General features: G+C 30.4%; 1 protein-coding gene across 3 annotated transcripts in view; it reads right to left on the reverse strand.

Annotated features, from left to right (window-relative positions):
• Positions 1-1,777: 1,777 nt before the first annotated feature.
• The window catches only part of M6 (neuronal membrane glycoprotein M6), a 29,088-nt gene continuing 12,840 nt past the window's right edge, over positions 1,778-18,025 (reverse strand). For all 3 annotated transcript variants that reach the window (XM_035348673.2, XM_085807152.1, XM_035348672.2), the window contains exons 5-7: positions 15,412-15,494; positions 8,892-8,957; positions 1,778-8,806 (exon numbers count right to left, since the gene is read on the reverse strand). In XM_035348673.2, the coding sequence (XP_035204564.1) occupies positions 8,678-8,806; positions 8,892-8,957; positions 15,412-15,494 (278 nt within the window). In that variant the 3' untranslated portion in view covers positions 1,778-8,677. The remainder of the gene's footprint in view (positions 8,807-8,891; positions 8,958-15,411; positions 15,495-18,025) is intronic.

Consider the following 18,025-nt stretch of genomic DNA (forward strand, 5'->3'; position numbering starts at 1 on the left):
TTGAAGCAAATTTCAAAAACTGAAAATCCTTTAAAAACAGCTTAATAATTTTAAAAAACAAACATGGTTCAGAAAACATAGTAAGCTTCAAAAACTTGAAATCGTTACAAAACATTGAAGAATTAAAATACATTCACCTATAAAAAAAATTGGGGAAAGTGCAGAATAACCCACTACTTGACGCGTTTTTAAGAATTGCACAAACTCGGTATCCATGTACACATTGACCTATTTTCACTTAAAAAAACATCCCAGAATTGCACAAAAATGGCATTGCACATTGTCTTGACTTTATCCATGTACACATCGACCTATTTTCACTTAAAAAACATCCCAGAATTGCACAAAAATGGCTTTGCGCACTCTCATGACTTTATCCATGTACACATCGACCTATTTTCACTCAAAAAGTCAAAGAAAATTGACAAAATATGAAAATCCAGTCCTTACAAAAACATAATTTTGAAAACAAATTCTTTGAAACAAAGGAAAAGGTATTTTTCCCGGGAGCCAGTTATGCTTGCTACTCCACTGAGATGCAGAATTCTTTTTCGCAAGCAAGCCTTTTCCTCAAGAATCTCTGGTGTATGATGACCAAATTAATGTAGTGTAGCGTTACCTTAAATTTAAATTAATAAACATAAGAATACATCAATGCGAGTAGACCATAGCTTGACTTATTTTCAGCGATTTCAACTTCAGAACAACAACACAGCAAAAAGTAAAGCGAAAGTTACAATTAGTGTTTGCAAGAATGCAAAAACAAAATGCGAGCTGCGCATTGCGAAATAATATCTCACAGACAGGTAGACGACTCTGGTGGCCGAAACAATCATCATATAAATATGTTCTGACTAAAGCCAAGGTGGTTTTCTTTTTGAACCTATTTCAAACTGAACCCTTTCACTGACACAAAGCTGCCATTCTTCATTCTCTGTGGTGATGGAACTGAACTGAATATTCATAAGGCAGCAGACCAGCTGAGGATTCTATAAACTGATTGCCAGTGGCCAGAGACCACTTGACTTCTGAAAGTTGGTCTTTAAAGCCAAATGCGTGCAGGTAGTTGATCATAGCAATGCTGTTGTTTGGGAGCACTAAATCTGGATCAGAAACCACACAGATGCAAACAAAGCATTTACTTAACGAGACATGTGAGCTCATATTCAAAGAATCCATTTTACCTTAATGCACTTTTTCTCATTTCATATATACATTCTAGAGTTGAAATTTTGAGAGTGTTTCATGAAAAGATTTTTGGCCACATTCTAAAATGGCTAAAACATTCCCAGGCACCTAATAGAAGTCATTGCTGGCAGAGACAAAAAATATGGTATCACATTGGAAAACGTATAAAAGAACGCAATGAGCTAATTTAGTTATATTTATTTGTTCATTTCAATTCTGTTTTGAGACTTGACTACATAGATAAGATTTTGTTAAATGACAGAAATGGTTTTTGTATGGGAAGAATAGAGAGAGTAAGAGGGGAAACAACCCTGTCCTTTTTAAAAAAGCATAGCATCCTTTTGAAATTGTAATGCATGCAAGCTGAATTGGGTCCTCTTTCTGATCTTGAGTTTACCATGCATGATTTGAACAGGAATCTTTAGATGCACATACCTTATAAACATTATAGCAATGAAACATGACAAAGTTTTAGAATATTACATATTTAAAATAATATCAGTGTTAAATTACACTAACTCACAAAAACTCCAACCTGTTTGACAGTTGATACACATTTTACACAAATGAAAACAATAAGAGCAAAATATATGCTTGTAAAATTTTATTTTCCAAATTGTAGTGATTATGTCCAGTTAGACAAAGCTGCCTGCAACAAATTTTGTGCTTTACAAAAACAACATATATTTATAAAACTGTCCTAACATTTATATAAAAGCTATATAGCAAACAATTTGACATTCCTAGATACTTGGATAATATTTTTACTCATGAAGGCAGTTTTCCATCTTTCAGAATATTCTAATAAGACAAACAAGCAATCATTGTCGCACACACTTTTTAGGCACAAAGAGGTCGATACACTTAATAGAGAGACTTCATTGTTTTTATTAAAAATGTACATATAATTAACTTTGGAAACTGTCTTATTTATTGCAATGTACAAACTACACTAATTTTACGACAGTATTTAACATTTCTACACTTTGTTCTTTGCTTGAGTTAGAAAAGAAATTTTCTTTTTTTCTGAGGAGGGAAAATAATATTTTCCACAGACAAAATCTTCAAATATCCTCAAATAGTTTGATACATAACAGCATAAAAATAATCTATTCACAATATGATCAATTTAGTATACAAATTTCCTTGACAATTTTTTTTTTGTTTTTTTTTTGTTTAAATAGCATGTATTTCTATGTTATTAAGATATCAGAATATTTAATTTCTTTAGAATTTAATCTTTTAAATTAATCTCCTATAATACAAGACGATGGTAAAATACTGGAATGCAGCACCATTGACTTGAACTTACACAATCTGAACTATCAGGAAAAAAATTCATGTTTAAGTTGTTAAAAGCATATTCCCTTTTATAACTTAAAACATTCACAGATTTATTCTGGATGCTTTTGAGAAAAGAATAACATTCAAAACTGCATAATGAAATAATTCATTATACTGAATTCCTTCCCACTGCACTGAAAAATTTTACAGGTCTGTAAATTAATTATACTTCTTATACATCGGTCATGCATTCTAAAATGCCAGAAATATTTAAAACTAGTATTACAGTTACTACATTACAACACAGTCTATTCTAAATGATCAAGGAACAATTTGGAAAGAATATAGATTATAGCCTATAATTTACAAGCTGCATACTACTTTCTTGAAAAATGGAATTAATAAGAGACTATTAAAAAGACATTTTTTGCTTAAAGATCTTAGACTAGGATTATATATTTCATTCTGCAGTTTAATGAATTAAAAGCAAATCAATTAACTTTTTATCAAAAACATACATACAAAGAGGAGATCTTTAAAGATTTAGTAATATACAAAGATTCTGCATAATATTATTAACAATATTTCTAATGGAAGTTCATAATTTTACTGAAAGGAAAAAAATTGGTTTTTCAATAAATTCATAAGAACTGAAGAAGGCTTACAGATAATGCTTATTTTTCTCGATTAAACAGATACATTTCATGAAAACATTCTATTAAATGCCAGTTTTATATGACAATGATGGACGGAACAGAACATGTATCTTTTAACGAATGCTATACATCAAAATGATACAGGTTAAAAAAAACACAGAATAATCCATATTCATTTCTGAAAGATAATACTAAATATCCTACAATGAAACAATCAGCCAGCAGTAAATATGTATGAAGATTACATAAGTACACCAAAATGACAAGCTAGTACAGCTTGTTAAACCCAGATTTAATATGCGAACTACCACTTATATTAAAAAAAAAAAGAGGGGAAAGGAAATACACTACTAAATAAAATAGTTCAACGACAGTAATGAGTAACAATTATTGCAATTGCTTTTGCAACCACAGTAACAGTCATTGCAATTACTTTTAGATTTCAACAAAAATTTCCATTTTTGCTATTAAAACATTTCATAGTATTTCATTACTGAATATTTTACAAAGGGATTATGATATTAAACACAAGAGTACAAGATGTTACCTGTATTATATGTGTTAATAGTATACTTTAAAGAACAGCTTACTGTAAAATATAAATTAAAATTCACATTTTTTTTATGACTGAAATAAAAAAAATCAAATATAGTTATGCTGAAGAAAGTCTTGTTAATAAAATAATATGGTGAAAAGAGTACATACAGTATAACAAGCTAAATATAAATGTATACCACTCAGTACTGCATAATTTAAGAATAATGTGGAGTTTATATGTTTTGAAAACATCTCAATAGCTCGATAAAAAACTGATCCAAACTAGAATATTATACAACATTATTAAAAAAAATTAAGTTTGCTTTAGAAATTAACAAAATGAATTTCCTTCAACAACAGCCATTGTGACAATTGATAAAATTGGGGAGGGGAGAGCAGCAATAGAATAAAATTAATAATAGCATGACTATTTAGGAGTAAATTTAAGGAGACAGCTGCATTAAAGATTTAAAAAAAAAATACTATATACAATAAATAAATCAAATTAAAAATAAAACCTTAATACAAAATTTAAAGGAGAGAAGTAATTTCAAACAGCTTGGTAAATATGAAATACAAATTAAATACTATTAAATTCTCTTATTATTAAAATAATGCCAATAATGATCATCTTTCCATCTTTCAATTTTTATATACGTCTCTTACATGTGTATAAATATCTTTCAATTTTTATACACATGTAAGAGAAATGAATTAATATTATAGGTTTATTACAGTGTAATGTTAACTCGTTATTTCAAATTTCATAAAACTGCAATTTACTGCTAATTAATCATGCACTTATTTCTTTTCTGTTGTTTATTCATTTCTATCAACTGTCACACTGACATCTGATGAGAAAAATCCATTTTATTACATAATTTTCTTTCAATAGCAAACATAAATTTAGATATTCTACCTCATATTACTTCAGCTCTATACATTTTAGTCTGTTAATATTTTGGATTTGTTACATACATGTAAAACCACATTCAGACATTTTTAATCAGCACACAAAAGATTTTATATAAACAAATATAAAATAAAAGCTTATATATAATACATATAAATAAAATATACCTACAAATAAAATAAGAACTATCAGAGACATGGAATTCTGAATATGTAAATAATTGAAATCAGGTATTTATAGAAAAAGAAACACACAATCACAGTTAGCTATCTACAATAAACAGCCTGTCACTATAAAAATGACATAACTTTTCATACTTTATTTTAAAATAGCTGCTGGTAATAAAAAATATGACAATTAGATGATACCATGACACACAATGACGTAGCTTCAGGGCACCCAGCAATTAGATGACATTATTATACATCTTCAGGGCACTTCTCTACTATGGAAAGAGTCTTCAGTAGTTTAAGTTACTTGTAGAAATAGTAATTACTGCTTTATACTACTGAATTCTCCAGTGAAATGCCCCAGATCTCACAGACATGAAAACAATGGCAATTTATTAATCAAATAATACATGGAATGAGCTTAAAAGATTACATTTCTTAAACAAATGTAACATAGTACACAAAATCATTTCACATCACATAAAATCACAAAATGTTTAGAAAATATATTCTGAGTAAATGTTTGAGTGTTAACAGTATATGATATCTGATCATGGAAAGTGCAAGGACGGAATTAAATTCATATCTAGAATATGATGAGTATATTCATAACATTTTGGTAACTCATACTTCAAAGTAACATAACAAAAGTTAACTTTAAATAATATAGCAAACTTGTGGGAAGGCTATTATAGTACATAAAAATAACCTATCACTAAAATAATAATAAACTACCTAAAACAACAAAAAACTTTTCTTTAAAGCATATTAATAAATCAAACACATTCCTCAGTACTACTTCCATGCCTGAATTAAACAGTGTCTGAACATTATATAATGAAACAGATTTAGCATTTATAAAGTTTTAAAACAATTCAAAATAAATGAAACAAAGTATTAAATATGCATTGATGTAAATTCTCTATATATTAGAATAATTCAGACTCTAAAAAAACTGAGCAAAGAACTCGAGCATGAAAATTATTCATCGATATGTGGGAGGGGAGGACAAATTTAGAACAAATGCACAAGATGTAACAGTATTTGCCTAAATATCAATTTTTGTAATATAGTGTATGATAGAATGTGAAAGTAGAAATAAAGCATACATGAAGAACAAAGAAAATGAGAAGTTGTTTAAATCATGGATATTTACAATTGCTCAAATGATATCTAACAACTGCAACAATTGCATCATGATGATGATGGATTTTTAGGAGATGCATAGCATACTCACTGCTAAAAACCTTGTTGCCAGAATTAGTGTTACTGCAATGAAACTATATGACATATTGATATCGTCCAAAGTATTGGGTTATCCCATAAATAATAGTTTTTTTCAATTAAAGTACATGTAGGAAAATTTGGGAGGGTGATAATCTACTTGGAGCAATTTGCTATAAAGGCAAGTACTAATTTTACCTCATTCTTACTCTTAACGCAAGTTCTGAAGAGAAGTTCGATTTTAATGGTTATTTTTCAAAGTTATAATATGGAGAGAGAAAAGCATATTCAGCATATTTTGCTTTAAAAATTCAAATAACTGTTATTACGAATATTAATGCTGCATATGAAATTCAGACAAGAAGTGCTGGCCAGTGTCAACAGTGATTTCAGAAATTCCTAGCTGAAAACTACGAGCTTGTCCTGGAAAGTCTGCAAACCCTATTGAACCGAAATTCTATCAAAACTGTTGAAGAATTAATAGAGGATAAAGAGGAATATATTTCAGACTTGAAAATAATTTTCTTTAATTTTGAAAAATAAAGATGTACTATTAAAAAAAAAAACTTCAGTATTTATGGGTTAATCCAATACAACCCCAATCACTTAGTCATGGTTGTGATAAATGTATAGCAGCTAATGGTTGTTCTTTTGAACTATTGTAAACAAACTGTGATTAAAATAACTTTTCATGTTTTGTACTTATCATGCTTCCACATTCACATGAAAATTGTTACTTTTGCTATGTTCTGTCACCCCTTGAAGTTGTAGCCAACAGTTTTGTTACACCTTATATATACAAAACAATTATTACTAAAGATAACTTCTGAATTTCAGTTATTTACATCTTTTTGAGAGGAACATTTTAAGTTACATCAATTTATAATACAAGGAAATATAACGATAACTGATTTATTCTCAATTTAAAAAAAACTTTACTAATAGAAACAAAAGATCTAAAATGAAAACTTATGGTTTAGAATAAAATGTAATGAAATATTTACTATGTTTTAAATATCTTAAAAGAAAAATACAAAATATCAGTAATAACTTAGCTTAAAAATTTTCTTATAACACCAAGATTACTTTCGAAAACAATATTTAACATATGCATTTCTCATTCCAGAGTGTTCTTAAAATGAATCAAAGTTGTTCGAAAATGAACTAATTTTATAAATTAAAAAAAATGAGTAACTTTTCATGCTAAGCAGATAACACGGAATAATAATAAAAACCACAAAAAAGATTAGATGCATATCACACTCCCGGTTTAAGTTAAGCAAACATCATTTATCTTCTTTTTGGCAATAAGTAGCAAGGGCAAAACTTCTTGGGTTTTTGGTAATACACTAGAAACATTAACAAACAATTCCAGGAAATACTGAAACAGTAGGTAAAACTTTCCCACATAACGTATGGAAATGTAAGACATGAAGGTAAAAAGAAGATGCAATATAATATTTGAAGTCAAAGTTTCCTGACTTTACAGACATACGGCAGAATACATTAATTTCATCTACTGTAAAACAGGATATCAATGCTAAAAGTCTAAAAGTTTTTAGTAAGTAAATTTCTAAAAGTTTGCATAAAATGATTATGATCACTAATTTGTAGTATATAGTTTGCAGCACACAATTTGTAGTTAACATAAATTCTCACAACATATATGCCTTTATAAAAGGGTGAAAGCAATCTGCAAATGATAATTACTGAATGAAAGACAACTTCTTGAAAACAAGGATTAGAAACATCCCACTGTGAACATCATAATTATCATTTTAACTTTCACTGCGAATGTTGTAACTATCACATTTTGTAAAGACACTTTTCCGTATTATTTTCCTTTCATTTCGTAGATATGATTTTATACAGCTCCTCATAACAGAAGTAGTTGTTTAAGAAATCTAATTACGTGTTTACATTTTAGCAGCATTATCATTTATAAAATAATACTAACAGAACAGTTTCAAAAGAAGCGCATGTTGAGGAATATTCTTTTATATGAATACAGTAAATAAAAAATTCATATAATGGAAAAAAAAAAAAAATCGGGAAGCTGCAAAATGACAATATGGGAAAGAACAGCTGATCAGAAGAGCACTGAAGCTATATGCATGCTAAAAAACTGAATATTAATATGAAAAAACGACATTGCAAGTACAAGTTAACATTAAAAATATTTTGTGATCCATTGTGCTAAGAATGAAATGTTTATATTGCGAGTAAAGACTACATATATGCACAGTTTAAAGCTTTTACGTACATATAAACATAAAAGTATATACGATTGCTCTATACATTTCCCCAAAACAAGAAGCTACTAAAATTGCATTAAAATAGTTTATAATTTTAAACAGTGTACAGAAAAATGTACACATAGCAAGTACTTTGTAAATATATACTTAACATCATATATGCCAGCACTAAGAGTGAATTTAATCAAAATGCAAACTACACAAAAATGCACAAAAATTGCATAATATTTAGCATAGATTCTAAGAATGCATATAAAAATGTATGTATATCATATTCTTTACCTGGAACCATATGAAAGATCATTGTCATTTAAGTGCTCAACAAAACAGGTTTAAAAAAGTTTTCCTCCAATAAATATACAAGTACAGTTTATAAAATGGAGAATTCTTAACAGTGATCTTAAAAGTAGTAAAGTATATGAATATACAGCAAATGTATATACATAAATATTAAAATCTGTCCTTGGACAATGTTCCCATTTCAGTGTCTTGTAAATATTGCATTTCTTGAAGCTCCTGGAATTTTTCATTGTCTTTTATACGTGCATAATTTGCAGAAAGACACATCAAATAATGAACCTAAAAGAAAATTATTTTATGTGCCAAAAACAAAAAATACACTGAAAGTAAATTTAAAGAATATAGAGCTTTGAAAAATACTTACCAAACTTAAAACAACCAAAAAGCTAGCTGAGAGAGCAACAAGAAATAGAACTTCAGACGGTTCAACCTAGAAAAAGAAGGGAAAATAAACAAACTTCAGCTTACAAAAATTAAGAACGGAACTTAATAACAGAACATTTTACCTAACAAAAGATCTTTTCTATATTAATTTAAGGGAAGGAAAATTCTACATATAAATGATGCTAAATAAAGGGTGGCACTGTTTACTTTTCCCTTACATTACATTCAATGAAATACTGATGAGAATTTAAAAAGTAGATATACCTATTATTGGAGAAGTGACAAAAATAAGTGTAATAATCATAAATTCGTATGACTACTTTTGAAGGTTTAAATATGGAATTTTCTTCAGCTTCAGAAATGCAAATGATGAAACAGGTTGGTCAGGTTATTGAGATTACAGCAAAGACCACTAAGGCTATTTGCCTAAGGGAAATGACTTTGTGGAGGATTTTCTAAGGACTGGCTGATATTCATGTTAGACATGTTGAAAACCAGCAATTTTACCGCTCAGCCGCTGGTGGGCCACATGACAAGAGAAAAGCCAGTGTTCAGGCAATAAAAATTAGAGGAAGGAAGTCAAACTACTGGCACCCTCGATTGATGAAAACTTAACTACTATGAAATAATTTCCTTAAAAGTCGAGTCTATAAATGGACTGGAATTCGGATCGTTAACTAGACATTTTCATGAATGCAAAATACCTCCAGAAAATCTAATTCACAAATGGAACATAGATTGTGAATACCTTTGGCTGCAAAAAAAAGGTTAATGTGATTTTTGACCACATATAAATGGGGGGGGGAGTTTTTTTTTTTATTCTGAACAACAGAGGATTTATATTCTGAGTAACAGGGGAAGCACTTCTGACCAACAGAGGCTTTAAAATTAAAATTCATTTTCCTTTTTTCTGCAGTCAAAATTATTCAAAAACATCTTCCACTGGAGAATTAGATTTTCTAGAGGCACTTCACATTCATAAAAATCTTTCAGTTCCCGTTAATGAACCCAATTGCAATCCGTCTTTATCCTCGTTTTTTAAGGAAATTACTTCTTTTTCATCAATAGATGGTGCTAGTAGCTTGCCTTCCTTCCTCTCATTCTTACTGCCTCAGCACTGGTTCTCTTTTACACTTCTGCAGCTGAAGAAGTAAGTTTGATACTTAAGTCTTAAAAATTAGCCCTGCAAATTTATTAATATTATGCTACTTCTTGTTGCTTTAACTCCTCCAATAATCATTATTGTTATTTTAACTCAAAAATGGAATATATCTATGTCATGAAATGTTGTCGCTATGTAACATAATGTGAACATGAGCCAGTTACACTAAGAAAGACTTAATGAGGGTCCCATTCCTTTGGGCAGATAGCCTAGTATGCTTTGCCATATTGAAAAAAATCTGATGTGTACACCACATGACTTCTTTGTACAGAATATTAAATTATACACATTTTTTCTTGCATTTCATTTAAACTTATTAGACTGAATTAAACCTACTTCGCCGACAGCGCATAAACCACAATAGAATAAATGCATTCTTTAAAATTCACTTTGTTTACCATAGCGACATTCTGGCGCTAGGTTTACTTAACAGTATTATATTTTGTTCATATTACAACTCAGAATGCACAAAATTTATATCATTTAAAGAATTATCTAATTGTTGCCACATGTTCTATTCAAATACTATAATAAAGCTAGAACTACGTATAAAAGAAATTAAGCAAACAAAACAAAAAAGAAACAGTTTTTCACAGACGATTGAGTATTTCTCATTCAATTAACTCTGTTTTCACTTCGCGACCAGGCAAAAATACATAAAAACTCAAAATATCTGTATTAAAAATTACGAAGTAAATCTTAAACGCTTATTTCCTCGAAAAAATTCCAGAAAGGATTAAGCACGATTTAAATAATAAATGATGGCGTTATCTTTGTTGTTGCGAAGCTAAGTTTCTCTAGATTGGCAACAAATCCGCTACTCAGCTGTTTCAAATGTAAACAAGAACAATGGCCGCCATCAAATTAGGCTTAGCGGCACTTAAACAATTTTAAAATTGTTGATAATTCTAAAAATATTGCATACAGATTTACTAAAGGCATAAAACCCTTAACCGGAAGATAAAAACAACATAATTCAATCATTTTTAAAGCAAAAAATGTACAATTTACAAACATATAAGAGTAAAGAAACAGATCACTGAGCCGGGTAACAGAGTGGATATATTTATAAATATATTTATATAGTTGAATAGAACATGTTTGGTGTGGCCGATTGAAACCAAAATACGAGGTACACATCTACATGTTATAGTAGTCTTACATACAAAATTTCAATGTTCTTACTCGTTTTTGAGTTATTCGAGATATGCACGTACGTTCGTACAGACGCGACAAAAAATTCTCTTCAGAATTCATTTTAAAGCAGTTTTTTTGGAGGAAAAGAGTCTTTTATTCTGTCCTTACGAACAGATATCACGCAAAAACATCGTTAAATTGCATTCGAAAGCGGTCAAAGTGGATATTTTCGTTGAAATATGCTGCCTGAAGCTTTTCACGATTACAATACTTCCTTTTTACTTTGTACAAGGAAGTAAAAAAAAACTAACCTCACAATTTAATAAAATTAATTTTTTTTTTTCAAAATCAGGTCTCTCAAATTTGAAAGGGAGCACAAACATTTGCCATATACTAGGGAATTTTTTATTGTTATTATTATAAAAGAAACTGGTAACAGTTTACCACAGTAGCACGGTTGTACTCCAGTTTTTGAAGAGTACGTATCACAGTCAGTTCCCAGGTAACCAGGTTCCAGATTGATTGGGCTTCAACCAGAAAAACTTAACTTTGTTAACTGTGGGATGATGGAGGAGTACTATCAGAAACCATTAGATTAAAGCAAAATTTCTATGAGAAAGGCAAAATGAGAAGAAAATAATAACAGCAGTGATAACAGATGACGTTGCAGTATTTAGGAAATTATTTTTGTACCCAACAGCATATAACTGCATATATTCTGAAGATATAAATATTGTTAAATGACTCACTAGAAATAAGATACTAACTTGAAAAATAAATTACGTGTACAGCTATTAATCTTCTGTTTCTCATTAACTCCTATAAATATACAAGAGTAATAAAACGTTTGTTTTTCTGTTTTCAAGTATGTTCTTGTTTTGAATGCGGATTTAATCTACATTAACAAATTAACTTATTTCCCAAATTAAACCATTTAAAATAAAATTAACCATTAGAAAATTAATTTAAATTAAAATTAAACCATTTAAATTGCTAAAACTATAGGCTATTCCTTTTTTTTTTTTTTTTTTTAAACTGCTGTCAGATTAACTATAATTTTGGGTTACGCTTGGACATCTCATGCATTAACCAAATGGATTGGGAGACTACTGTATTTCCTTTTGAATGTATTATATATACATATATATAAATAATTTTTTTAGAATTAAGAGTTTTGTTTGCATTGAAATGGAAGAGATAGTAATTCTGCAAAAAAGAATCTGTATTTTTATAGTAATGCGAACTGGATGCACAACAGGAATATAACAAACCAAACATGATGCTCCACATACAGCATTCATATTTTTTAAATTAATGAAATTATCTTTTTGTTATTAAGCTCTGATAAAATAAAATTTTTACTTAACCGACATGCTTAAAGCTTCAAAACTGAAGATTAGTCAACAACTTTTATTTGATGATCATAAATGAAAAATCTCAGCGTATTTTGAAAGGTTAATAATACAATCTGTCTTGAAAGAAAGTTAATCTGCAAACATGTATTCCTTCAATCACCATAAGTAAAGTAAATAGCACAACAGGCAATTAGATTATTATTGAGGAAACATACACACACAAAAAAAAAAGGAGGTAAGCTTTATAAATGTGTTTGGATAATATGGATTAGAATTATAACTCTTTATAAAAATTAAAGAGATGAGTAAATGAATGACTAAAATTTCCCACTGAAATTGTTAGACGAGTTTAGTATAAAAACAGAAAATAAATGAAGCACAAACAATGATGAGGATGAACAATTTATTTTTTTGTTCACTGATGCAAGAAATGGAATGTAAAGTTAGAACAAAATTAATTTGAATACTGCATTCATGGTTGCTAAACACTGGTTGTTCGGTCTGAGGTTTGAATTCTGCGAACAGGTTGCCTGCATGGATGCTTTTGTAGTTTTTTCCCATATGTAACATGCATACAAGCCAGTTTCCTTCAGAAAGTCCTCCATGAAGGTATCCCTCCCCTTAGGCAGTTAGACCTCGAAGCTTTGCCATAATCACATACACCAACACCAACCAACCAACATTTACCACAGTGAACTGTAATACCTTTTGGATAATTATGATTTAACTTCAATGGCAAATATGAGAAGGAAAACACCATGGCTGTTAAATGGTCATTTAAGAACTGCTTTGTGAAGGAATTTTATTTCGTACTGTTATATTATGGTACAAGAAAATTGACGTCTATGTCATTTCAACAAATGAGTGAGGCAAATGCAATATACTTTCCAAAAAATAACTAACGTAATACGTCTATTGCAGTGATTGAATGGTACAAATAAATTCAAGCAACCTATAAATCAACAGTAAATAAGGTTTATTTCATAACAAATTTGAGTGACAATCTTTTGATTTTTTTTATGATGCTCTGAATGTATGTAATAACTTATCTTTTTATTAGTTTTATATTACAATTTATTTGTTTGTACATTGATCTATTGTAAATCTGAGAACTTTTTTCTGCATTTAGATATTTGTTTACAAGACTTTAAAGTGGACAGGCATTTGCTACCAATTTGACAAACTAGAGATTTTTTTGAATGTTTCAGAAGCTCATTTTAGTATACCTACAAGTGTTCTGAGAATTTAACAAAAAAAAAAAAAAAAAAAAAAAAAAATATCAAAAGAATAAGTGTATGCTAATGAAGAAATCCTATCTCTAAATAAGGCAATTTTTATCAAACAAACTGCTATAACCAAAGTCTGGAACCAGGTCCAACTGGTGTGCTATTTTATCTCATATCTGAATGCGATGCCCAAATTCCATCATTAAGATGTGGTTGAACAAAAAACACAGAATATTCCTTGTAATTCTGTAATTACAAGAAGCAATATGAATAACATACTTAAAAATTTATCAGATCCTGTAAAAAGGAAACCAACTTCATGGATTTCTCCATGCTACCATGGATGTAATACTGCAAATACTTTCAGCCAAGAAGCCCACCAGTGGCCGAGCGGTAAAATCGCTGAACACTGGTAGTTCGGTCCAAGGCTCAAATCCGGGCTGGCTGCATGGGCGTTTTCGTGGTTTTCCCCATGTGTAACGTGTATACGAGCGAGTTTCCCTTAGAAAGTCCTCCACAAAGGCATCCCTCCCCTTAGGCAGATAGCCCTAGTGTGCTTTGCTGTATTCTTAATACACCAAACTTTCAGCCAAGAAGATAGATGTTGATGCTTTATCAAAAGCCCCAGAATTAACAGTTGAGAATTTCTTAAAAAATTATCATAAGCTACAACAGCAAAAGGACACTGAGAGATTAAAACATCTCACTTTTACAGATGCATTACAGAATTGAAAGATACCTCAGCTCTAATATTTAGTTGATACTATAAGAGAAATGGATACACAGTCAATATTTAAAAATCAGACAGTAGACTTCTTAAAAATGGTCTTAGACCTTTCATAATGAATAACTGAATAACATTTTTTTAACTGAACTCTCTATATAACTTTAAGAGTTTTTGCAGATGGAAAACTGTTTAATAGCAGAGCTACTTCACAAAAACTAGTGTCTTCTTTCACAGCTACAATTTTCACAGAATCCATTAAAATCTGAGATACAATCTTTTGACAGAAAAGTTTAGAATTTCGCTTTCACCTTCTTGAATATGAAATGAATGAAAATTATTTGCACTTTGAAACTGAAATAATTAATTGAACAAGTATAATGAGAATTAAATTTAAGGATGACTAAGCTTTGTAAAATTAAATGCTATACTTATGAAGAATAATTTTAATATTCAAAAGTAGGCAATATTTATGTAAATTAAAATTCTAAACATTAGAACGAAACATAGACTGCATTCAGAAAAGGAATCAAATTAACATGCATCAAATGTGAAATATTTTTTGGCTATATCGACACTAGATTTAGATAAGATTTTGTGATGTTATACAAAATGAAACTGTTTTAAACATAATTTTTTCTTTTAGAGTGTGAAGCCAAAATTGCTATAATTCTCTAATGAGCTTGTGAAGTCTGACATGAAGGTGTCACTGTCATAGAGTGATCATTGCAATTTCAGCTTTAAAACATTTACAATGAAGAAGCATTTAAAAAGCTCAGATTTTTAAGGATCATTCATTACTCATCATTTCTACACTAAATTCATTTAGGAATTTAAAAAAGCAACACTTCCAAAGAAATTAATACAAACAGAACACAAAAGAGTAAAGTACTTACACAATCTTTGCAGAAATTCTTCCTTTTGCCTTCATCACAAATTCTAAGCAAATTTGTATCTGTACTGTTTGAAAACAGAAAGGCTGAAAAGAAATAATGAATGAATAAAATGTGCTATATGCACTTAGGTGTGTAATTTTTACACATGTCAGATGTTTTATAGATGCTGATGTTCCTTTTATAATCATATTATTAACTGACAGCTACCTAAATGTATGAGCCAACATAACCTTAAAGTTTATTTGAATTTATTTCTTTGTGTTAAAAAAATTGAAATGCTAATGAAAAAGCTCATAAGTTTCATCCTCATATCATGAGTTTAAAACAAGTTACTGTTGGAACTGAACAAAAATATTCAGGACGTTTCTTTTCGATGATGCTTCTAGGACAGTTAAAAAGTGGTTTAGTTGATTTCAAAATCGTAACTGCAACCTAAATGATAAACTCCACTTTGGGTGACTTTCAAGCAATCATAAGATTTTATCTGTGATTTAGTGAATAAGAATCCATGAATTAATACCGAAGAAACTGATGAGAAGCTAATGTTGACAGATAGACTGCATTCCACCATTTAAAGCATTTTGGGAACTTAACATATGGGTTCCACGCTTTTAGACAAGAGCAGAAAAAACTGAAATGTGTTTCCACAACTATTTCTCTCCTTGCCCATCAACAAAACAAACACTTTCTAGAATAAAGTTTTATCTGGAAACATAAAATGGGCTGTGTATATAACAACAATAAAAAGCTGGAAGTATAGAACTGAAACAGCAGAATCTAAGGCAAAGACTGAATTCTATCCAATGAAAGCGTCTGATGGGATTACAAACAGATAATCTTTTACGAGCTTCTTCTATGTGGCCAAACAATAACTCTGGAGCAACACACTGAACTCAGTGTTGAAATCCAAGCAAAACATGCAAATGTGATCAATGAAAAAAGGTGGCATCCTTCATCATGATAACACTATACCACATGCAACTCAACAGGAATTGCAAAAACTGACTTGGAGAGTTACACTGGAAAATAATCAAGCACCCGCCATATTCCACTGACCTTGATCCTTCAGATTTTCATGTTTTTTCCTCTTCAAAATGATTTCAATAGCATGGAATAAAGCACAAATATCCATTCTCTAAGGTCAGTTCAATTGACGTCTAGCCAGATTATACTATTAACAGCTACAATGCCAGGTATGTGCTGCCAAAACTGACAGCTTTATATACCGAATTCTGTATACTATGTATGCCAAACCACCTGCAAACTTAATCATGTCTCCTTGGCATTATACTGTACACACAACCAGAAAAGTTCTGAGATAGATTTTTATCCTGGTATATAATCATAACTGAGAAAGCAATTCTCTATTTTATCGGGGTGTCATGGATTGGTTACGCAAGAGGACACAGCAGGCTCACCTGGAACAGCGGAAATGAAGGAATTTCTTCTTGCTGCATGACAATGCACCTATTCACATGGTTGGAGCTGTAGTGCAGTTTCTAGTGAAAAAAATACATGCCAGTTCTCAATCATCCTTCAGATTTCCCCCCCCCAAATTTGATTTTTCTTTTATTCCAGGAAACGAAACTTTGCATGAAAAAGTCAATGCTATGATGGTGTAATCAACATTGAAGCTATAGTGACACACAAGTTGAATAACATCCTAAACAAGAACTTTTCTGACAGTTTTATATGGCTATATGAATATTCTGCATGTTATACTCAAGTGGGGAAGAAAACTATGTAGAACACCCCAATAACACCCCACATTAAAATATTAATCTTAAGTTTTCTATAGTTCTAATTAATCCAGTCTTGGAAGTTTTTAGATAGATGGTACATACACAATAAATTTGATATTTACTTCCCTTCATGGTGTAGCAATTTTCTTGGCCAGCGGTGCACTTTCCTACATATATTTGTGCTATGATTTGTATCTGAGATGTTGCAACATTTGCTTTTTTTATATTATTCTTTTATGACTATGTTCTAATAGCAGATTACTCTCAAAATGTTTAATTTTTATGTTGTACCTACTAAATAATGTTCAAGATATACTTTTGTGTTTATTTCTATACTGCAAGTTGGCTTCTGTGACTGCCTACAAACAATGGCATCTTACAATCCTAGACGAAGTTATTTAAGGAATGCACACAAAATTTTCTTTTCTTGGATGATAACAGGTGCTCACATTCAGAAACCTGGGTGAATTTTCAGGAATCATAGGCACTGAGTGAATATAGGCCCTAGTCAAATCTCTCGATCTCAATCTAGTACAAAACGTACAGACCACCCCAAAAAATCTGCTGTACAGTAAAATTTGTCAACAGATATTAATCATTTAAGGAGTGTGGTGTATTTAATTATGGCAAAGCACACAAGGGCTATCTGCCTAAGAGGAGGGATGCCTTTCGTGGAGGACTTTCTAAGGGAAACTGGCTCATATACACGTTACACATGGGGAAAACCACGAAAACACCCATGCAGCCAGCCCGTTCGCGGGATTCGAACCTCGGACCGAACTACCAGTGTTCAGCGACTTTACCGCTCGGCCGCTGGTGGGCCTAATCATTTAAGGAATACAACTTACTTTGTTGTCTTGTCCGACAAGTCA

The sequence above is a fragment of the Stegodyphus dumicola genome, chromosome X1, assembly GCF_044657685.1.
Source record: "Stegodyphus dumicola isolate Sdum_Otavi_A_Nest chromosome X1, ASM4465768v1".
NCBI lineage: Eukaryota > Metazoa > Arthropoda > Arachnida > Araneae > Eresidae > Stegodyphus > Stegodyphus dumicola.